The sequence below is a fragment of the Pan troglodytes genome, chromosome 3 (genome assembly GCF_028858775.2).
Source record: "Pan troglodytes isolate AG18354 chromosome 3, NHGRI_mPanTro3-v2.0_pri, whole genome shotgun sequence".
Classification (NCBI taxonomy): Eukaryota; Metazoa; Chordata; class Mammalia; order Primates; family Hominidae; genus Pan; species Pan troglodytes.
This window is the reverse complement of record NC_072401.2, coordinates 174,592,912-174,617,157: the sequence shown is the minus strand read 5'-3', so window position 1 is coordinate 174,617,157 and position 24,246 is coordinate 174,592,912. Positions and strand designations below refer to the sequence as shown.

The 24,246-nt window shown below is 39.1% G+C and overlaps 1 protein-coding gene across 4 annotated transcripts in view; it reads right to left on the bottom strand.

Moving 5' to 3' along the window:
- GALNTL6 (polypeptide N-acetylgalactosaminyltransferase like 6) overlaps positions 1–24,246 on the bottom strand; it is a 1,233,774-nt gene that overhangs the window by 103,312 nt on the left and 1,106,216 nt on the right. For all 4 annotated transcript variants that reach the window (XM_001155128.8, XM_009448577.5, XM_016952513.4 and 1 more), the window contains one exon: positions 9,192–9,299. In XM_001155128.8, the coding sequence (XP_001155128.1) occupies positions 9,192–9,299 (108 nt within the window). The remainder of the gene's footprint in view (positions 1–9,191; positions 9,300–24,246) is intronic.

Here is a 24,246-nt window from a genome sequence, read left to right as displayed (position 1 = left end):
TTGCAGTGAGCCGAGATCACGCCACTTCACTCCAGCCTGGGTGACAGGGTGGGACTCCATTTAAAAAAAAAAAAAAGAAAATTACTTTCTGTATTCTATAAATAAATGATTCCTAGTTGGGAAGTGGAATTAGGTTTGAGTTCATATGTGTTTACTGCAACAAGTCCATACTGTTTTTTAAATATTGTTTCATGTATCAGTGGCCAACTTTACCTTCTAGGTAAAGTGAGACTCCATCTCAAAAAAAAAAAAGTTTTGCGAGGTTTTGTGGGAAATTACCAAGTTTGAAAATAATGTTGTCTTTACCTCACATATTTTTTTCATGATACTTGCAAATGGCAAGAGACTGTACCTGCCAGCAATTTGCTATTTTACTTTCTTTTTTAGAGTCTATGTTTGATATGAAAAAAATCTATGCTTTACCTCCATATTGTTTAAAATTTTTAAAAGTAATGTGGGATTCTATCGTTATTTGTTAAACTAACAAAATATATAGATAGTTTAAAAATTCTGATGCCATTGGGTTAGGAATTAAGGCAGTAGATGAGGGTTGAGTGGCGAATAAATTTGTGTTTCTCACACAATTTTCTCATTTCTTCTCCGTGGGTCCTTGGCTGACAGAATGGTTTCCCTTGGCCTTATTTTTCTCATGGTTAACACAAGCAGGAAATGCCCAGGGTTTAAAAAGGAGGATTGAAGGGTGAGTGAGTGCTCTACCAGTGTTGTCTACCAGAAACTCATCCCCAGTGCAGGGGATGCCCCAAGGTGAGGTGACATTACATCACAAAGGGGCGGCTTGATCTAACTGGCAAGGCCCAATGCTATTTGCTTAGGATATGTAGCATGCTGTGTGCATTTCTGCCTGGCACATAGTAGGCACTTGATAAATATTTATTAACAGGATTTATCTAGCCTGAGACTTCTTTGAGGTTAGAGATGACATTTATCTTTATAGCATGCAATGAACTAATAGTATTTAATGATTTATTGAATCATTATTGTCACATTAATTTATGATTGACTTTTAGAGAGGATATCAATCATAGAGAATAATGAAACATTATTTATGGAAGATGCCTTGATTTTTAAAATAAAAAGCTCCTTCTAAGTAGAGGGTGTTATATTTTATGTTGTTTTGTTTTATTTTTGATACAGGGTCTCACATTGTCACCCAGGCTGGAGGGCAGTGGCTTGATCATGGCTCACTGCAGCCTTGATTTCCCGGGCTCAAGTAATCCTCTCTTCTCAGCCTCTCAAGTAGCTGGGACTATAGGCACATGCCACCACACCCAGGTAACTTTTAAAAAAAAAACTTTTTTAAAGCTGGGGCCTTCCTATGTTGCCCAGCCTGTTCTCAAGTGATCCTCCTGCATCAGCCTCCTGAGGCACTGGGATTACAGGCATGAGCCACTATGCCTGTCCTGAGGTATTATATTTTAAACTGTGACCAAGTCAGGAGAGAAGCAAACATATAACTGCAGTATGTGAATCATCTTTAGTTTTGAGCAAAAGTATTAGACAGCCTTATTGCCCTTTAGGTTATATTGTAAGGAATAATTAGAGAAAGTTATTGCTTTCAGAATTGCCTCTGCACAAAAGTCCTAGCCATTTATGAGGGCTGAGTTTTGAGGGAAAATCTATCATTTCCTGCTTTTTGGGAGAAAACCCATGATAGGCCACCATGCCCCTGAACTCAATGATGGTTTCAAATAGAGCATCTGAACCCTGCAGTTTTAAGAGCAGGAGAGAGAAGTGGTGCTGCTGTTGTTGTCCAAGGTTATCGTGCCACAAGCTCTTGTATGCTGGGCAGCTTTAAGAGAGTACAGTGATTTACAGTCATCGGGAGAGAAAGGTCAATTTGAGGGAGTATAGATTTCCCATTCATCACCACCATACTTTATAACCTTGTTGGTGATTTTATTTTCAGATATCAAACTAGTCATTTTGGTTTTGTTAATGCTTTTCCTCAGCTGATATCTTTTTCTGACGTAAACAAGGGCGAGTTGCGTTTGCCTGACATTGTGCTCTTTTATTTCAGCTATTTCAGATGGGAAAGCTGACACCATGGTCAACAATGAAGAAGCATTTATTAGTCGACTTGGGGTGGTCTGGCTTTTACATTGAAGCCCTCCTCCTCCACCTCCTCCTCCTCCCTTTCTCTATGCCTCTCCCAACCTCCATCATTTTCAAGAGTCTGAGAGGATCTATGGAATCAGCAGAGCTGGAAGTCACCAGGGAGATGGCACAGGAAGGAAGAAAGGCATCTTGGGAAGTATATAAAGAAGTCGTTTCACAGCTTACAGAGGCACAACCACAATTCTCCCTCAGACCTCAGACTTAGAACTTTGTGCCTGTGAAGTATAATAACCATAGGAAATTGTCAAAGGTCGTTACACTTTGCTAAGAAACCCTAGGTAAATGCATAAAGTCAAAAACATTTGTAACTTGTATGTAGATTAGCCTATTGGGTCATTAAACATAATTTGTTAATATCAAATATATATGGCTATATATAAAATAATGCTATATGCTATATAGGGCATATATTTCTCTTTTGTTACATCATAATCTCAATTATGACAGTCTATTAAAAAACAATTTCCAAATAGTGAACTATATAAGATACAGATTTCATTCCATAATGAGCTTTATTATTTTCATTTAACCCTTTTCTCATCCTCATGATATTCTGGCATTGGAATACGTGGATTACTGCTGCATGGTGTGGACTGTACGTTACCGTCAAGGCCATTTATTAAGAGGAGTTGAGATTTGTGTTTGACTTGTTCATCACTTAAACTTCCAGGGCCTAGCACAGTGACTGGCACAGTAAGCATTTCTTTTTTCAGAAGTAAACATTTATTTGCCAAAGAAAATCTGTCAAAAGTTTTTGTGTGCTGTCAGAATTCTGGATGGAAAATCTGTGGGTATCTCCCCAGATCTGGCTGTCCCAGGCTATCCCAGGCTGTCACTTAACCTTATCTAAAACCAATCTCAGTCTCTTCCCCTTTCCTCTTCCTCCCTTCCCTGTTTTTGTACTGATACTATTTTCTCTGGGATGCTGAGATGGAAAGCTCATAGTCAAATGTGAGCCCCACCTCCGTGCACAGTGTAGCAAATCAATAAAAATATTTTATGATTTTTTTTTTACAAATGCTCCTTGCATTCGAAATGTTAATTTCTTTAGACTTTCTTTAGACTTTCTCCATTTTAATAATTATTTGTTGGTTGACCTTTCTGTTTTACCTCTGCTATTTTTATCCTGATACTTCCTGTTCAAGGCCCTACAGTCAAGGAGTAAAGGTCAACACTGTGATCTGCATCCAGGGTCTTCCAAGGCTAACTCCACAGGTCCTACGCACACCCTCCGTAACTCTCTGCCTGCCCATTTCTACTTGGTACTCTGCTAAACTGGTGCCCTACCAGAGATGCCCAGGCTGCTCCAGTTTATCTCAAGCACTCTAGAAGAAACATTATGGTGAGGAGCATGAACCTCGACCAGACAGACCTTGGTTCATAGACCCAGCTCTACTCCTTTACCATTTAACCTCTATCCCTTTTACTCTTAAGTTAACATTTTCAGGACCTGGGAAGCAGCCTGTACAATTTGGCTTTTATGAGATTTGACTTCAGTTTTAGCTCCTATCCTGAAACTAGAAAAAAATTTAAAGTCTCCCATGTTCTTGGATGGTTCTTATAGTTCTCCTTGAAGAGGTCCTTCACATCCCTGTAAGTTGTATTCCTGGGTATTTTATTCTCTTAGTAACAATTGTGAATGGGCGTTCACTCATAATTTGGCTCTCTATTATTGGTGTATAGGAATGCTTGTGATTTTTGCACGTAGATTTTGTATCCTGAGGCTTTGCTAAAGTTTCCTATCAGCTTAAGGAGATTTTGGGCTGAGACGGTGGGGTTTTCTAAATACACAATCATGTCATCTGCAAACAGAGACAATTTGACTTCCTCTTTTCCTATTTGAATACTCTATTTCTTTCTCTTGCCTGATTGCCCTAGCCAGAGCTTCCAATACTATGTTGGAGTGGTGAGAGAGGGTATCCTTGTCTTGTGCTGGTTTTCAAGGGGAATGCTTCCAGTGTTTGCCCATTTAGTACGATATTGCTGTAGGTTTGTCATAAATAGCTCTCATTATTTTGAGATACGTTCCATCGATACCTAGTTTATTGAGAGTTTTCAGAATGAAGGGGTGTTGAATTTTGTCGAAGGCCTTTTCTGCATCTATTGAGATAATCATGTGGTTTTTGTTTTTGGTTCTGCTTGTGTGATGGATTATGTTTATTGATTTGCGTATGTTGAGCAGCCTTGCATCCCAGGTATGAAGCCAACTTGATCATGGTGGATAAGCTTTTTGATGTGCTGCTGGATTTGGTTTGCCAGTATTTTATTGAGGATTTTCACATTGATGTTCATTAGGGATATTGGCCTGAAATTTTCTTTTTTTGTTGTGTCTCTGCCAGGTTTTGGTATCAGGATGATGCTGGCCTCATAAAATGAGTTAGGGAGGATTCCCTCTCTATCTATTTTTTTGGAATAGTTTCAGAAGGAATGGTAATAGCTCCTCTTTGTACCTCTGGTAGAATTTGGCTGTGAATCCGTCTGGTCCCGGACTTTTTTTGGTTGGTAGGCTATTAATTACTGCCTCAATTTCAGACCTTGTTATTGGTCTATTCAGGGATTTGACTTCTTCCTGGTTTAGACTTGGGAGGGTATATGTGTCCAGGAATTTATCCATTTCTTCCAGATTTTCTAGTTTATTTGGGTAGAGGTGTTTATAGTATTAACTGATGGTAGTTTGTATTTCTGTGGGATCAGTGGTAATATCCCCTTTATCATTTTTTTATTGCATCTATTTAGTTCTTCTCTCTTTTCTTCTTTATTAGTCAGCTAGCAGTCTACCTATTTTGTTGATCTTTTCAAAAAACCAGCTCCTGGATTCATTGATCTTTTGAAGGTTTTTTTGGTGTCTCTATCTCCTTCAGTTCTGCTCTGATTTTAGTTATTTCTTGTCTTCTGCTAGCTTTTGAATTTGTTTGCTCTTGCTTCTCTAGTTCTTTTAATTTTGATATTAGGGTGAAATTTTAAAATGAAAAAATTACTGATACTATGTCAGAGGTGAAATACAGCAGTATACAGATTTGCATTCTCTGATGTTTCTTACAGACTAGGGGTAAGGGTTGGTTCTAACCTTGTCTTGTATTGGCGAGGGTGGCTGTGTGCACTTCCAGGACTGCCCCACTCACAGTCTGCAGGGCAGCGCTCTGGCGTGGTGACCCTCCAAGGAAACTCTCATGGGCCAAGTTGTTCCCATGAAGACCACTGCTGTGTGACAATCAGCTGGTATGTTTAGCCGTGGGGTGACTGCTCTCCACTTCTGACATGTCCCTGCTGTTACAGCCACCTGTCACAGATCCAGTGGCTTTGATTGTTCCTGAACACACTGACATTCACAGAGGAGTTTGTGGACTGTCCCCATAGATGCCAATAATAGCTTTTCCTTCAGCACAGTGGTTGGCTCACATAAAAACCTGTCGGAATGAAGAGAAGAATCTCTTCTTTGAGATTCTTCCACCTATTTGCCACTCTGCCTCCTTGGGCTGTGCAAAGTGACACTCAGTGGACCTTTGCTGAGGAGCTGCTCACGCTTCTGTGATGAGGGATGGCCAGCGCCATCCCAAAGAAGGGATGATTGTCACCACAGCCCTGCTGTCTTTCTAGTCTCCCTGCAACTCTAGACATGAGCATCCCTTCCCTCAGGGACTTGCTGCTTGTTCCTTGTGACAAGACACCACAACTGTGTCCCAGTGTGCTGACATTAGGCCCTGAGCTGACTCAGTAAAACTGTCTAGGCTTATTAATGTCAAGTGAATACGCTTATTCCCAGATGAAGCTGAAGTGTAAGTTATGGTGTTCTAGGTTTTTACATTTTGTGGGAAATGACAAAGTGATGCCGATTTTTGTTTTTGCCAAATAAGGGCACTAACAAAAATTAACTATCTTGCATTCTATTTTTTTTCAATGAAAAAACCTTATAGTTTCTGCATAAAAAGATGTTATTAAGTTGAACAGGTTTATCTTTGGGATTATCATTTTTCTTAGTTCACTGAGGCTGGGTGAAATGTTAGTCAGGAATTGGATCATTCATCCTGAGTTTGGAAACCACTGTTATATGAAACTCGTTAATTCAGTGGACACATTCTTGAAGGTCCTCTTTCAAGTCCTTTAATTTGAGAGGACTGAAGAAGGTCAGAGCTATGACGCTACTTCCTCCTCTTCCCTCTACCTATACATGTCCTTACGATACATTTAAGCAGTTACTTGCCTTGTACTGTCCTCTAATGGTTTCATATATGGATATCCTGTCTTTTGCAACCAGATTCTAATGCCAGGTAAATAGAAGGTACTGAAGAACTAATTTTACAAATGTATTTCTATAGTATACACCAACCAGCAGGCTGTTTAAGGCTGTTCAGACATTTGTGTGTCTATGTGTGTGTTTAAATATTTTGGAAGTCTTTTGGAATCATCAATGTGAAAAGTGCACATTTTTGAAGAATTAATTGAGCTTTGTAGAGTAAGAAAATAAGCCTTTGGAGTCAAGTCTCCACCTTCATCTCCATTTCCTGATGAGGCTGCAAGATTAAAATATCAGTTGAGTAGACGTGGCCCTGCATTTGAAGTATATATAAAGTCTCTCTTCATTTTTGACGATATGGTAATAATGTAGCGTGTAGCGAGGTAGTTGAGGTGCTCCCACAAAATATCAGAATTGTTTTTCATTTTAATGTACTTTTTTTAACTTAAAAAAACCATAAAACGTTTCTCAGAGTGACAGTCAAGCTTTAATATTTATGACTTTCTGATTGCTCTAGCAGTTTAGAAAAAAAAATAAAAATGAGCTCTGAAGTAAAATTTGAGTGGAAAAGATTAAAATTCAGAATTATGGAGTTTCTTCAGTTGAATAAATATTCACTTTTTCCTGGAAGTTTTATGTGCCAACCCCAGTTTCTCTGTATTTGACAATCCTTGAAAAAGTACTTAATTTCTTTCTTGAAAATATATGAACAGTTTTATTTTTTTGAAAATAGCTCCTTTTGGATCAGCACAGCATTCCCCCGCAAGCTTTTACACTCTACTTTAGACTACGAAGCAAGCATACACACCCATTGTCTTGGAAGGATGGTTCTTTTCAGAGCACAAGCAGGGGAGCATATGAGTGAATAAAAGTGGATACATGAGAGAACATTATTATCTTTAGGATATTTTAAACTGCTATGATTTATTATATCTACCCGGCTGATTGGTGACATGTGCTCTAAATTGTTCAATCATTTACTTTCCTGTGAACTATTGTTTTCTGCTTCATATGTCTTAAGTCTTACGACTAAATCAAACCATATTTCCTTACCCAAATTCAGCTCTTTAATTACTTTATGATTTTGTGACTGCTTTTTTCCCTTCAAATAGTGTATTTTGACAGCTACTTAGAGGAATATGTTTTAGCATCTTTAAAATTTTAATTTAGTTAGGGAAAGCAGGAATATTACTACAGGTTGGGCATCCATAATCTGAAAATATAAAATACAAAATACTCCAAAATCCAAAACTCTTTGAGTGCTAACACGATGCCACAAATAGAAAATTCCACACATAAGTACTAATGCAAATTTGGTTTCATGCACAAAATTATTAAAAATATTGTATAAAATTACCTTCAGGCCATGTATATAAGGTGTATGTGAAACATAAATGAATTTTGTGTTTAGACTTGGGTCTTATCCCCAAGATATCTCATTATGTATATGTGAATATCCTAAAATCTGGAAAAAATCTGAAATCTGAAACACTCTTGGTCCTAAGCAGTTTGGATGAGGGATACTCAGCCTGTATTTCCATTCAAGGTGTGTGTAAGGTAATGTTATTACTATGAGCTCTAATTGCTGTTAGAGAATATGGATGTAGCTAAAGAGAAATGGACAGTTGATGAATACTCTCAGAAAGGGAATAAGGAAGAACAACTCCCCGGGCCCCACAAAGATTCACTGTAAAAGAAAATTTTGTTATACTCATTAAAAAGTATTTAAGTTTTAGTAACAACTTAAATCTCCAGCATTTTCCTCTCTTAGCTTTCCTGATTAATTAATTCTTTCAACAAATATCTGAGTGTTCCCTAAGCCCCGTTTTAGGTTCTGGGAGTACAGCGGTAACTAACACAGACCAAAGCTCTACCCTTGTGTTACTGATACTCTAATGATTCCTGGTGAATTCGTTTATTTATTTTACAAAAGCTTGTTATGTGAGCCTTATATAAAAGATCCAAATAGTTACATCTTGCAGACTTATTAGTAAAAGAACCAAAATGAATAGTTCAGGATTTGATTTCTAGGGTAGCAGTGTGATAAAATTCTCTTTTTCTAGATTTGGATTCTGAGCAGTAGCAGGTACATATTGTGGTGACAAAAACTGACCCAGCCCTGGAGAAAGTAATATGGAAAGCAGAGAAATTGTCAGGATTGTTTGGAGATGGAACTGTGAGTCCATTCTCCGAAACATGCATAAAAATGTTTCAAACGGCAGAAGAGAAGAGCATCTTTGCATCTGGTTTACAAGAAAGGTTTTATTCAAAACAATATTGGAAAAAAATCTTAGACTGAGCCAATTTTGAAATGTTGAGGATGGGGCAAAATTTGAGGCAGAGCTGGCCCTAGTTATAAAAGAGAAGAAGGCAGAGTTTGGACATCCACCTTTTCCCATCTCCCATTTACCCCTTTTTCCATCTGACTTATTACAGATCCTGCTACACTCCATGTGGGTGGAGAGAACTGGCTGCCCCAGGTCCGCGGACCTACTCTGCTATTTGGCATTCATGTGAGCATGAACGAGCACCTAGTTCAGACTTCATTTTCCCATCTACAAAATAAAGACAAGAACACAGACCTCAGAAGGTAATGGTGAAGATTAAATATAATGTATGTGAAAATGCTTTGAACCAATTTGTAACAAGAAATAGCATTATAGTTAATACTTCTTTAAGCAATGGAAATAAGACTCTGAGAAGCACAGGAGCTCTCTGTACACTGGAGAGCTTTTCTCAGACTGTGCTATGGGCAAGGTTGGTTACTCTGGTTACAGAAAGCCATATCAACCCCAGTCTGTTCTGATGCTGAGTTACTCACTCTTGCCAGGCTTGTCCCAGATGGAACTTTGTATGGAACGTACTTCCTGTAGATATGACCAACTCTAGAACATGGAACATCAAACATTTCTCCTCCACACATCCAAACCTGAAGAGGGAAAAATAGAACAAAGACAACAGTGAATTTCACACAAGAAAGGAATAATCAGTAGGACTCATAAACCATCTTAAAATCTCTAAAAGTCTTTAAATCAATAATTTCTACTTATTATAAATGGCTAACCAGAAAAGAAAACCACTTTTTTTTAAAACCTAGATTCATAAAAGTTTAAAACCAAAATACAGCTGAGTGCAGTGGTTCATGCTTATAATCCCAGTACTTTGGGAGGCCAAGAAGGGAGGATCACTTGAGCCCAGGTGGTCATGACCAGCCTGGGCAACATGACGAAACCACATTTCTACAAAAAATACAAAAATTAGCTGGGTGTGGTGGTGTGCGCCTTCAGTCCCAGCTACTTGGGAGGCTGAGGTGGGCGAATGGCTTGCTGAAGTGAGCTATGTTTGCACCACTGCACTTCAGCCTGGGGAACAGAGCGAGACCCTGTCTTAACAAAACAAAACCAAAACGAAAATACTAGTTCAATAAAATCCTGTTTCCATAGACAACATGTTGGCTTAAGAAAAATTCTAGTAAAATTTTGTTACAAATGTTGTATTGAACCCACATTTCATGCTTAGACATCTTATTTATATAGATATTTGTTTCAATAATCTTGTAAAATCATTTGAAGAAATAACATTTGAAATTAAAATGCCAATTTAAAAATTTAACATATAAAAAGTGAAATTTTAAAAATAGGTGAATGCTTTAAAGAACACAAGCATATCATACCTTTTAAGTTGCATTCTGAAACCTACAACGGTGCTAACCTTAAAAATCAGAGTTGCATTCTCATTTCTCCCCCTCCACTGATCTTTTTCTTAGGTACAGAAAATAATCAGTTAAGATGCTGTACTTTTTTTTTTTTGAGATAGAGTTTCACTCTTGTTGCCTAGGTTGGAGTGCAATGGTGTGATCTCAGCTCACTGAAACTTCTGCCTCCTGTGTTCAGGCAATTCTCCTGCCTCAGCCTCCCAAGTGGCTGAGATTATAGGTGCCCGCTACCACGCTGAGCTAATTTTTTGTATTTTTAGTAGAGGCGGGGTTTCACCATGTTGGCCAGGCTGGTCTTGAACTTCTGACCTCAGGTGATCCGCCCACCTTGGCCTCCTAAAGTGTTGGGATTACAGGCGTGAGCCACCGCACCTGGCCCTAGATGCTGTACTTTTATATTTAGTAACAAAAGTCATGGTTATATTTTACCATGACTACCTTCTCAGACAGACGCACACTTAATTGTGGTTTTATATAACAGATCTTCTATTATAAAAGAACTAATTATCAAAACATAAATCCAGGCTTCATATAGGCTATAGTCTTAGCTATTTTTATTGTAAGATAAATGATTATAAAAAGAGATACTCTGATGGTTAATTTTATGAATCAACTTGGCTGGACCATGGCACCCAGATATTTGGTCAAACACTATTCTGGATCTTTCTGTGAAGGTGTTTTTTGCATTCCATTAACATTTGAAATCAGTGGACTTTGAGTAAAGTGAATTACCTTCCATGATGTCGATGGGCCTCATCCAATTGGATGAAGGTGTTAATAGAACAAAGTCTGACCTCTACTGAGCAAGAAGGAATTCTGCCAGCAGAATCCCTGGGTCTCCAGCTTGCCCACCTACTCTGAAGATTGTGGACTTACCAAGCTTCCACAATCATGTGGACCAATTCCTTAAAATTAATCTCTCTCTCCTCTTGGTTTGCTTTCTCTGGAGACCCCTGAGTAATACAGATACATATCTTGATTTGAAGTGTAATATTGAAAGAGAGAAAGAGAAATGCTTATGTTTTCCTTTATATTTGCTTCCAACTTCTTTCACTAAGAGGAATGTCACCCAAGCAAGAATGGTTGAACAAATGGTGATTAAAGTCAATGGAAGTCCAGGAAGAAATAAGTGCAATTATTAAAGCAACATTCAGTTGCTGTAATTGAGTTCAGGATTACTCATATATTAATTTCAACTTGATGGGATATTTAGTAACAATTTGGATCAAGCCTTCAGAAATATGTGTGGGTAATATAAAGCTGGTAAGGGCAGTGGACAGTCTAAACTACATTATCAACATCTGGAAAGATCTCCACAGGCTGGAGCTCTATAACATTGAACATAAAAAGGCAACAATAAACACCTGTCCCAGGATCTTAAGAAATCAACTCTTCCACAGCAGGAAGTGTGGAAAAAGACTGAGTAGCACAAAACACACATCATTAACATACTATGGAGAATTTAGGGACCAACGATCTAGATCTATCTGCAGGCCTGAAGTCTTTTGCTAATTTCTGGATAAATGCTTTATATTTCCTTCTAAGGGGAATTTTAAAGTTGAAAAGTGATGTGAACTGTCTTAGGAGAGGCAATTGAAAGAACTAAAGATGTGTAGTTCTGATAAGATAAAATTCAGAGACAGCCTTTTCAAAGAACCTAATATTTGGAAGAGATGTTTTGTAGAGCCTTTAGGAGATAGAACCAGGATTAATTGCATATAGCTATAAGGGGGCAGATTTCAACCTAGTAGGAAGAAATTTCTAATAAAATGATTAAAGATAGAATGGACTTCCTGTTTCACTAGATGTGTTGAAATCTGCAGCAGATGACACTGGAGATAAACATATGACTCAAATGGACATTTGATCTAGCTGATAATTTAAGGCAATTCTACAGCACAAGTTAGCATTTATGAATGCTAATTATGCCCTTTTCATTAATTATTTCATGTAATGCTCACAATTCAATGACAGACTTTATTTACTGTTTCCCCAATTATGAAGGTGGGAAAATGGCAGCCTAGAGACGCTGAGTAGCTTGTTCAAAGCCACATAACTGGCTACTTCCAGAACTGAGATTTGAAAACCTAGTAGTCTAACTTCAGTGTCCACGTGTTTAATTGATATTGTATCTACAGATTATGCAAACTCTTTCTGTAAAGGGCCAGATAATAAATACTTCTGCCTTTGTAGGTCATATGGTATTTTTTGGAACTCCTCAAATCTGCTCATAGGCATGGCGTATTTCAGTTAAACCTTGCTTACAAAAACTGGCAGTGGACTGTTGTTTGCTGGCTCTTGTTCTATAAAGAAATTAATCCTTTCAAACACTGAAATTCAGTGATTCTAAGATAATGTATGTGGGAGATTACAGTTTCCAAAATTAGACACCATAATATCTTCCATTGCACATACCCCTCTGCAATGTGACCTTGGTAACGAACTTTCCATTAGGGGATCCGTCTATGTCTCCTCTCTTTGAATTAGGGTGGGCTTATGAATTCTTAGACCAGTAGAGTACAACAGAAGTGGTTGAAGATAGGTCATAAAAGGCCACATAGCCTGTCCTCTGGGGCATTTGTTTTTGAAACTCTGGGCTTCCATGTGAGAAATTTGACTCTCTGAGGCTACTCCATTGTAAAAAAGTCCAAGGACCTGAGATGTCATGCATTGGGTAAATACCTTTACTTGGGGTTTTAACTGATGACCAACATTAGCTGCCAGCACTGTGAATAAAGATGCCTCTATGTGATTCCAGCCCCTTGCTGTTGAATCATCCCCCCGGGACTCCATATATCACAGAGCAGAAACAAACTATCTCCTCTGTGCCTTTTTTTGAATTTGCAGCCCACAAAATCCAAAAGCTTAATAAAACAGTTGCTTTATGGTGCTAAGCTTTGTTATGCAACAGTAGTAATTGGAACTACGTATTTCTAAATCCATGATAAAGGTGAATTACTAATACCGATAACCAAAATGTATGGATCACTCATAGATTTCATCTTATTCTATTGTACGGGATACAGAGCTAGGACTCAGCAATTTCCATGCTCACTTCCTCCTGGGCACACAGCCAAGTTATAATTCCCAGCTCCTTTGTATTTAGATGTGACTATGTAATTGTTTCTTGACAGTGGAATGCAAATGGAAGTGATGTGCATCACCTCTGGGCCAAAAAAATTACAAGTGGACTTCTTTCTCTACCTTATTTATAATATATTTTTCCCTCAGAGCCTGAGTAATTGCAGAAGATACAGAGGAGGATTCTGAGGCCCTAGCAGATGGCAGAATCATTAAATGGATGGGGACGGGGTTGCTGAAAACTGGGTGAAGCATTGCTTATGCCTCCTCCTCCAAATTGTGAGACAAGCAATAGAAAATTCTTATTAATGTTAAATTACCAAGATTTTGGATTTATTATAGATGTTGTTCCACCCTAATGAATAGTCATTTTTTTCTCAGCCTCTTCTGATGTTTTTAATCAAATTTAGTGACTGTAATTATTTGAGAGATTACTTTAATTCTTACTCCTGCATTTTAAAGAGGTAGAATTTAAAAGTAATTAGACAACAGGTGATGGGGTGGGAAATGGGAGGGAGGAGAATGCTGGATAGTCCAGTGTATAATCAAATGTCAGTGATTATTGGTCAAAGATAAGCAAATGTCAAGGCAAAGAAACTTTCTTATCATCTGCAGCTGGGAGATAGGAATTTGTTGGCACAGCCTTTTATTTTTCACAAAAAAGCGACAATATTGATTAGCTTGTGGAGGTGGCCAATCTTTCCTGCAGGACTAGGAGATGGTGATAAGTGAGGACAAGATGTGGGGTCAAGGTCTGGAACAATGCCTTACATTTTCTGGCCTTAACCTATTCTTCACTTCATGTGATCTTGTAAAATACTTACAAAGTGAGCAGAAGTGAACTAAATGCGTCTTAGGAGAGTATTTGCGGAATGAAAAGTGCCGTAATAGAAAGTTCAATAAATCATTATTGCTTTCTGTTATGGATTGAATGTTTGTATCCATCCACCCTATCAAATTCAAATGTTGAAATTTTAACTTCCAATGTGGTGGTATTCAGAGGTAGGGTCCTTGGGAGGTGATTAAGTTATGAGGGTAGAGTTCTCAAGAATAGAATTAGTGAACTAGTAAAAGAGACCCCAGAGAGCTCTCTCACTGTCTTTCCACCATGTGAAGATACAATGAGTAGTTGGCAGTCTGCAACCTGGTAGAGGGCCCTCTCCAGAACCCAACAATGCTGGCACTCTGATATCAGACTTGCAGCATCCAGAACAGTGAGAAATAAATTTCTGTTACTTATAAGCCACTCAGTCTATAGCACTTTGCTATAGCAGCCCAGATGGGTAAGTAAGACTCTTTCCTTCTTAAGATATAGCAAAACAACCTAATAGACACACAGTAATAAAATTTCAACTAATTATTCTCAGAGGGTCACTCTAACATGGTGTTTACAGATGTACGTGCATAACAGATGACCACATACTTAGTTGTTTAAAACAACATACATTTACTGTATCACAGTTCTGTAGGTCAGGAGTCCATGAGGGCTCAACAAGGTTCTCCACCAAGGGTCTCACAAGGCTGAAGTCTAGGTGTCTGCTGGGTGGAGCTCTTATCTGGAGCCTCAGGGGAAGAATCTGCTTTCAAGTTTACTTAGGTTATTGCCAGAATTCAGTTTGCAATTATGGGACTGAGATCCCCATTTTCTTGATGGCTGCTGAATGGGGACCATTCTCAGCTTATCGACACCATGTTCCTTGCTTCACAGACCTTCCATCCCAGCAGTGGTTAAACTCATGTGACTAGATGAGGCCTACCTTGATTACCTCCTCTTCTTAAAGTGAACTGATTGATAATCTTAATTACGTTTGCCAAATCTCTTTTACCATGTAACGTTGACATATTCATGTGAATAAACCAAGGAAGAGGGTCATCTTAGAGTTCTGTTACTACCATTTCCAAGGACTCAAAATTCATGTCTTCTATCGATAACCTCATCCTGGTTCTTAAAATTCTTCCCCTCAGAAGTTTCTCTGTGTAGTTAAGTCAAATTCAAGAAACTTCTGGGTAGACCTTTTAAATTCTAAATTCAGTGTTGAGAAAACTATAGAATCCTGCGATTTATTTTTTTCCCTCCTTATGGCCCCGATGATCACTTTAAAAAAAAAAAAAACATAAGCCTGGCGTGGTGGCTCACGCCTGTAATCCCAGCACTTTGGGAGGCAGAGGCAGGTGGATCACGAGGTCAGGAGATCGAGACCATCCTGGCTAACACGGTGAAACCCCGTCTCTACTAAAAATACAAAAAAATTAGCCGGGCGTGGTGGCAGGCACCTGTAGTCCCAGCTACTCGGGAGGCTGAGGCAGGAGAATGGTGTGAACCCGGGAGGTGGAGCTTGCAGTGAGCCGAGATCGCGCCACTGCACTCTAGCCTGGCGACAGAGCCAAACTCTGTCTTGAAAAAACAAAAAACAAAACACTAAAAAACATAAATCTGAGCATACCATTCCTCTATCAAAATCCTTCAGTGGTTTTCTATTGCTCTTAGGGCAAAGTTACAACTGCTCCATAAAGGTTCCAAGACTTTGCAGGATCTGGCCTTTGCCTACTTGTCTCTCAGTCACTACCTTCCCACTCCCCTGGCCAGAGCTATTTTTAATTCCTTAGGAAGGATCAGGTTTCCCTCCTCAGAGCTTGCTGCCATCAGTAGTTTTCTCCAAAGAAAATTCTCCCACCTTCTCCTCTTCCCTTTCCTTCTTTCCTATTCCTTGTCTTCTCCTCTATATTTTCCAGATTTCAGCTTAACTCACACTGAGCCCCCAGATTTGGTTGGGATTCCCTGTTTCATGCTCTCACTCTATCCTGTGCTTCTCTTTCATATACTTCGTTAAGTGAACAAATACGTAGTGAGCACTCACTAGGTGCCAAGCATCCGTCCCAGACAGAAGCTCTAATGTGTGACCCACTTAAAGTTTTGAGCACATGGAGCCTTCTTTCAATTGGAGACAGTGTTGCCCGGAAGTGCGGGAATCCTCAGTCCTTTATAGTCTTAGGAGAAAGGTTTTGGCCATTTCAAACACAGCAGAAAGCTTTACTTGAAGGGAAAGAGGGAGCAGAGAGTTTATTTAAAGGGACAGGACATTGTGAAAGATGAGGCAGAGCGGGCTGCTGAAAGAGAATGGGCCAGGCGCACCCCGAGAGTTCTGCATTGGGTTTTTATGATGTTGGATTTTCTCTTGAAGTTTTCACCTCTGTCTTAAGTCATCACCTTTTTTCCTTGTCTAGTTTTCCCGCTTCTGCCTTAAGTCCCTGACCTTTCCCTGCCTAGTTCCCACCCCAGGCTCGTGGGACCCTCCCTGATATGGTTCTGCTCTGTCCCCACAAAAATCTCATCTTGAATTCCCACGTGTTGTGTGAGGTACCCGGTGGGAGGTAATTGAATCATGGGGGCAGGTCTTTCCTGTGCTGTTCTCGTGGTAGTAAGTCTCACGAGATTTGATGCTTACTATAAGGGGAGTTTTCCTGCACAAGCTCTTTTTGCCTGCTGCCATTCAAGTAAGATGTGACTTGCTCCTCCTTGCCTTCCACCATGATAGTGAGGCCTCCCCAGCCATGTGGAACCGTAAATCCATTTAAACCTCTTTCTTTTGTAACTTGCCCAGTGTTGGGTATGTGTTTATCAGCAGTGTGAAAACAGACTAACATACTCCCCTTGGTGTGCACACATGGGGCAGTGTTGGATACTAAGTCTGCCTAGCGGCTGCATTGCTCATTAGCACCATCCCAGGAAGGTTGTATAGAGGTCAGATCTATACTTATTCTACCTGCGTATTTCTTAGGAATTTCTCTGCCCTCTGATATGATTTCCTGTGTCCCCACCCAAATCTCATCTTGAATTGTAGCTCCCACATTTCCCAAGTGTAGTGGTAGGGACCCAGTGGGAGGTAACTGAATCATGGGGGTGGGTCTTTCCAGTGCTGTTCTCATGACAGTGAATAAGTCTTCTGAGAGCTGATGGCTTTATAAAGAGGGATTCCCCTCACAAGTTCTCTCTTCCCTGCCACCATGTAAGATGTGACTTGCTCCTTCTTGCCTTCCGCCATGATCCTGAGACCTTCCCAGCTGTGTAGAACTGTAAGTCCATTAAACCTCTTTATTTTGTAAATTGCCCAGTCTCGGGTATGTCTTTATCAGCAGCATGAAAACAGACTAATAAACTCTCTTCCCCTCCTTGTCAGCACACAGCTAGCTACATCCTGACAGGTTAACTGCAAAGAGATGATTACTGGGTCTCTTAAGGAGCGGTCCTTCCTGCATAGGTGTTTCCCCTCCTCTCTGCTTATAACTAGCCTACCTGTTTCTGGTGATCTCTGAGGTGTGAGATTTTTCTAGACCTCCATTTCCTCAGGGTCTCCCCATCCTGCTCATGCCTAGCTATCTGCCTACTCTAACAATAACACTTGGGATAACTGTAATGAAGTGATTTCTTTGAGTGCACCTGTATGATTTGCTTAGCATCTGCCTCCCCTCACCAGACTATAAATTCCATGACTTTTTTTTTCACTATTATATCTCCAGCTACTGTTGAAGGGTTCAGCACATAGAAGACACTCAATAAATGTTTGTGGAGTAGGTGAGTATGGTGGCTTCTTCTTTCAATTATACTTAGTGCTCCTACTTATGTGGAAGTCCCTAAGGCTTTTCTAATTTAGTGTTGCTTCACACAACCTCAGGGCCCCCTTACTTTTACCATAGCACACTGCTTCCACTATCTCTAATCTTAGAGTTGTTTTTGTCTCTATCCCCTGGATATCACTATGCACTACTTTATTTTTTTTTCAGTCTGCCAATAACTATGCACATTTCAGTAGAAGCATTCACATTCTGATAGAGTAGATGGATTTAGGTATTAGTGTGGGAACATGATTCCTTAGGAAAGCACACTGTTGTGGCAGGTATCAAATTCTATATTTGTTCTGAAAGATATGGATTATATTTTTAAAAGACATTTTTGGTAGTATGATGTGATGATAGTCTAAAAAAAGTGGCATGCCATATGTATTAGTCTGTTTTCATGCTGCTGATAAAGACATACCTGAAACTGGGAATAAAAGGAGGTTTAATTGGATTTACAGTTCCACATGGCAGGGGAGGCCTCAGAATCATGGCGGGAGGTGAAAGGCACTTCTTACATGGCGGTGGCAAGAGAAAAATGAGGAAGAAGCAAAAGTGGAAACCTCTGATAAACCCATCAGATCTCATGAGACTTATTCACTATCACGAGAATAGCATGGGAAAGACCAGCCCCCATGATTCAATTACCTCCCCCTGGGTCCCTCCCACAACATATGAGAATGCTGGGAGATACAATTCAAGTTGAGATTTGGGTGGGGACACAGTCAAACCATATCGCCATACTTTAGTAGTTAACTCTTAGAGAAATATTTTACATTTGCAAATAATGTGTCTTCTTTTGACAGCATAAATATTTTGAAGAAATGTTATTTCACCTGTGAATGAATATATGCATTTTTTCTTTGCTTTTTTTTTTTTTTTTTGAGACAAGGTCTTGCTCTGTCACCCTGGCTGGAGTGCAGTGAGCGATCATGGCTCACTGCAACCTCTGCCTCCCAGGTTAAAGTGATTCTTCTGCCTCAGGCTCCCAAATAGCTGGGATTATAGAGGCCCACCGCCGCACCCAGCTGATCTTTGTATTTTTAGTAGAGACAGGTTTCACCATGTTGGCTAGGCTGGTGTTGAACTCCTGGCCTCAAGTGATCCACCTGCCTCGGCCTCCCAAAGTACTGGGATTACAGGCATGAGCCACTGTGCCTGGCCTGGCATTTTTTTCTTTTGTCATAATGTAGTTCAAATTGATGGAATAATTAAATGTTTGTCTTATTTTGAAAACAATTTTCTATATCAGCCACAACCTGAAATTTGGACATAGAGAATGTTAAATTCAATAGAATCATACAATTACACTGGTCACATGAACTATGAAATTAGTTTCAATAAGAAACTGGTTATTAGGAGGACAATAAGGGAGCACTATGATCAGGTATAAGATGCAGCATAATACACTTTATGGAAATAATAATTCAAATTCTCAAAAAAGTATTTATTAAAACCATTCTGTCCCAAAATTGGCTATCTCTCTAATCTTATTTCCTATGCTTCTTTCCTTCCCTCCTTCTGCCCAAGCTATTCTGGCTTCTTTTCTATTCCTCCTACAAGCCAGATACTCTGTCACCCTCGGGCATTATCTTGGCGGTTTCTTCTGCCTGGAATTCTCTTCTTGCAGAACTCCACATGCCTAGTTCCCTCATCTCCTTCAAGTCATAGCTCCAAATCCTTTTGATCCATCCTATACTCTCAGTACTCATCACCCTTTTCTGCCTGTGTTCTCACACCTTCTAACTCAGTAGATATCTCACTTATTTACTATGTTCATTAAGTGATGTATCCCAAGCACCTTTAACAGTGCCTGACACATGGTACTCTGTAGGTATTTGTTGACTGACTGAATGAATGAGTTATTGGTTTATTACTATAAAGTCAGGTTAATTCCAGACAACTGAGTTACTTAATAATAACTCACTCTGTAGCTAGCTGCCATTAAAAATAACAGCTACGATCATAGTACATTCAAATGTAAATTTCAAGGGAATAAGCTTTTTTGAGCTTATTTTCATTCACTAGTTGTTTATTATAAATTAAAGAAATGAGTGATGTTAAAAATACAGCACTCTCTATATAAATAAATACTTAAATTTCTAGGACCAGAAAATAACTTCCTAATTGTATGGTATAACTTAGGCAGGGTAAGGTTGAAAAAATTCTTAAGACTAGACAGTCAAGCACTTTACCATCTATCTAGAAATTACAATATTGTTAACCTGAAAAGCTTTGGGATATAGATTTTGAAAAGGGCTATGGCTATCATTAAACTACTTTTCTGGGCTAGATGTAATAAAACTACATCTAAAAAGGGTAACTTTGGGAAGATACACTTCCACAAAGCATTGCTTTCCTTTATTCACAGAAATCTGGATTTTGAGATTATTCTCTGAGATAGCGAGAAAAAAAGAACAGCTTATTTTGACTTGTCCTGATCCCCCTTTTCTATTTGTTGATCAGAATGAAATAAAAGTAGAAGTTAGAAATGTGTTTATAGTCTATAATGAGAATATGATGGTTTTATTTTCAGGGGAAAATTCCCTAATTTCTTGAGTTATCTGCTTAGAATTTTTTCTAAGTCAGAAATGCTCTGTTGTGTCAGTATAAAAAATGTGGTCAATCTTGCATTTAATGAGTTTCTAGAGGTTTGAGTGGTAGCAGAAGAGCTTCAGAGGTTACATTGTTCACAGGATCACTACTTTTAAGAAAGTGTTCATTTCTACAGTAACATTAAGCAGTCTTAAAAACAGCGATTTGGGGGCGGGGAATGAAACTTAAAAACAGATGTATCACTTAATGTTTATTCAAAACGTTAAGTCTTGGGGAGGAAAAACTGGATTTGAACATCTGAAGAGTGCTTCTTTGGGTAAAATGTAATTAAGGACCTAACCTGTCATTTCCCTTAATTCATTATTCTGCAGCTTAGAATTTACATCAGAGGCAAAGCACCTGCTTTTTACCATATTTCCATATGTCTCCAGAATTTGAGTTTATTGCTTACATTTTCTGGATTCACCATCTGCTAAAAATATAATCAAAGTTTTAAAAACATTTTTAAAAAGTTGACTTTCTGTAGTGGAACAGAACCTTCCTTCTTTTACAAAAATATTCAAATAGGCTTTTCCTTTGCCGCTCACTTGGGCTGTCAATCTTGCCATGTCCTGATGGCAGGGGTGGGAACATGACTCAGGCCAGGTGAATTGAAGTCCTTCTCTGAGGTTTCATCATGGTGACTGGAACTACCTCTCTGGTGGTGAAGCAGAAAATGAAAGCCCGAGAGCTTTCAGTGGCCATGCCTGAGGGGCAGGAGGGGAGTCCATGAGAGGGAATGAAACGGACACTGAGAGGCATGGTGGGGAGACATTCAGAGCAAAGGTCCTAGCAGCACTTGAGGTCCTCAGGCCACCAAGAGACTCATCCATTTTCCTGACTTTTGCACTGTTTCCACGAGCTTCCTCCCGAATTCTTCCTTTCTTCTAAGTTAAAATGAGGTGGGTTTCTGTCTTCTTGCAAGTCAAATCTCCACATTTAAAAACTCTTTTCGTAAACAGTGAGGGTTTGGGTTTCTAGGAGTGAAGGGTGCACTTTAGAACAAGCACTCAGACAAATGCTACTCAAATGAACAGCATTGCAATAAATGCTTCAAAGAATCAAAGAGAAATTCAGTTTTAATTTTTTTTGTTAGTTTTTAAAGCAATATTCAATATGAAGATGTTTTCACCAAAATAAAAAATGTGAAACTCTTGAAGGTTTATAATGGTGTTTGCAAATTATTTCTATCTCTAGGAAAAGTTGATACACTTTCACAATGTGGCACAGTGACCCGAGCTTCAGTTGGGCAGGTTTCCACCATTTTCTGAGTCTCAGGGTCATCTTCCATAAAGTTGGGGTAATGTATCTACTTCATAGGTGGTTGTAAGGACCAAATTAAATAATACACACAGCATCTGGAGGAGGCACATTATAGGTACTCAAGAATGGTGATTACACGATATAGTCTACCTAGTGGACAGCCTATTTTTCCAGTATGTTGGGGGTTACATGAGGTGGTTGATGTATATCCACATGTTGGCCTCCATGAGAGGAGTCAGGGCATATGATAACATGCAGGTCTGTGAATGTGTGTGTTGGGGGAAGGAAGGCATTATATGTATTCTCAGCTGTTTGGAGAGGAAAAGGGAGTACTGGGTAACTTCTGTTGGCCTTATGTGTTACAGGCTGCTGAACTTGATGTAGAATATAAAAATCAAATTCTTTATTTTTTATTTTATTTTATTTTTTTAAAATTATACTTTAAGTTCTAGGGTACATGTGCACAATGTGGAAGTTTGTTACATATGTATACATGTGCCGTGTTCATGTGCTGCACCCATTAACTCATCATTTACATTAGGTATTTCTCCTAATGCTATCCCTTGCCTCCCCCCACCCCACAACAGGCCCCAATGTGTGATGTTCCCCACTCTGTGTCCAACTGTTCTCATTGTTCAATTCCCACTTATGAGTGAGAGCATGTGGTGTTTGGTTTTCTGTCCTTGTGATAGTTTGCTCAGAATGATGGTTTCCAGCTTCATCCATGTCCCTACAAACTCATCCTTTTTATGGCTGCATAGTATTCCATGGTGTATATGTGCCACATTTTCTTTATCCAGTCTATCATTGTTGGACATTTGGGTTGGTTCCAAGTCTTTGCTATTGTGAATAGTGCCACAATAAACATATGTGTGCATGTGTCTTTATAGTAGCATGATTTATAATCCTTTGGGTATATACCCAGTAATGGGATGGCTGGGTCAAATGGTATTTCTAGTTCTAGATCCTTGAGGAATCTCCACACTGTCTTCCACAATGGTTGAACTAGTTTACAGTCCCACCAACAGTGTAAAAGCGTTCCTATTTCTCCACAACCTCTCCAGCACCTGTTGTTTCCTGACTTTTTAATGATCCCCATTCTAACTCGTGTGAGATGGTATCTCACTGTGGTTTTGATTTGCATTTCTCTGATGGCCAGTGATGATAAGCATTTTTTCATGTGTCTGTTGGCTGCATAAAAGTCTTCTTTTGAGAAGTGTCTGTTCATGTCTTTTGCCCACTTTTTGATGGGGTTGTTTGTTTTTTTTCGTGTAAATTTGTTTAAGTTCTTTGTAGATTCTGGATATTAGCCCTTTGTCAGATGAGTAGATTGCAAAACTTTCCTCCCATTCTGTACGTTGCCTGTTCACTTTGATGGTAGGTTCTTTTGCTGTGCAGAAGCACTTTAGTTTAATTAGATCCCATTTGTCAATTTTGGCTTTTGTTGCCATTGCTTTTGGTGTTTTAATCATGAAGTCCTTGCCCATGCCTATGTCCTGAATGGTATTTCCTAGGTTTTCTTCTAGGGTTTTTATGGTTTTAGGTCTAACATTTAAGTCTTTAATCCATCTTGAATTAATATTTGTATAAGGTGTAAGGAAAGGATCAAGTTTCAGCTTCCTGCATATGGCTAGCCAGTTTTCCCAGCACCATTTATTAAATAGGGAATCCTTTCCCCATTTCTTGTTTTTGTCAGGTTTGTCAAAGACCAGATGGTTGTAGACGTGTGGTATTATTTCTGAGGGCTCTGTTCCATTCCATTGGTCTATATCTCTGTTTTGGTACCAGTACCATGCTGTTTTGGTTACTGTAGCCTTGTAGTATAGTTTGAAGTCAGGTAGTGTGATGCCTCCAGCTTTGTTCTTTTTGCTTAGGATTGTCTTAGCAATGTGGGCTCTTTTTTGGTTCCATATGAACTTTAAAGTAGTTTTTTCCAATTCTGTGAAGAAAGTCATTGGTAGCTTGACGGGGATAGCGTTGAATCTATAAATTACCTTGGGCAGTATGGCCATTTTCATGATATTGTTTCTTTCTATTCATGAGCAGGGAATGTTCTTCCATTTGTTTGTGTCCTCTTTTATTTCATTGAGTAGTGGTTTGTAGTTCTCCTTGAAAAGGTTCTTCACATCCCTTGTAAGTTCGATTCCTAGGTATTTTATTCTCTTTGAAGCAATTGTGAATGGGAGTTCACTCATGATTTGGCTCTCTGTTTGTCTGTTATTGGTGTATAGGAATGCTTGTGATTTTTGCACATTGATTTTGTATCCTGAGACTTTGCTGAAGTTGCTTATCAGCTTAAGGAGATTTTGGGCTGAGACAATGGGGTTTTCTATATATACAATCATGTCATCTGCAAACAGAGACAATTTGACTTCCTCTTTTCCTAATTGAATACTCTTTATTTCTTGCCTTTGTCTGATTGCCCTGGCCAGAAATTCCAACACTATGTTGAATAGGAGTGGTGAGAGAGGGCATCCCTGTCTTGTGCCAGTTTTCAAAGGGAATGCTTCCAGTTTTTGCCCATTCAGTATGATATTGGCTGTGGGTTTGCCATAAATAGCTCTTATTATTTTGAGATACGTCCCATCAATACCTAGTTTATTGAGTG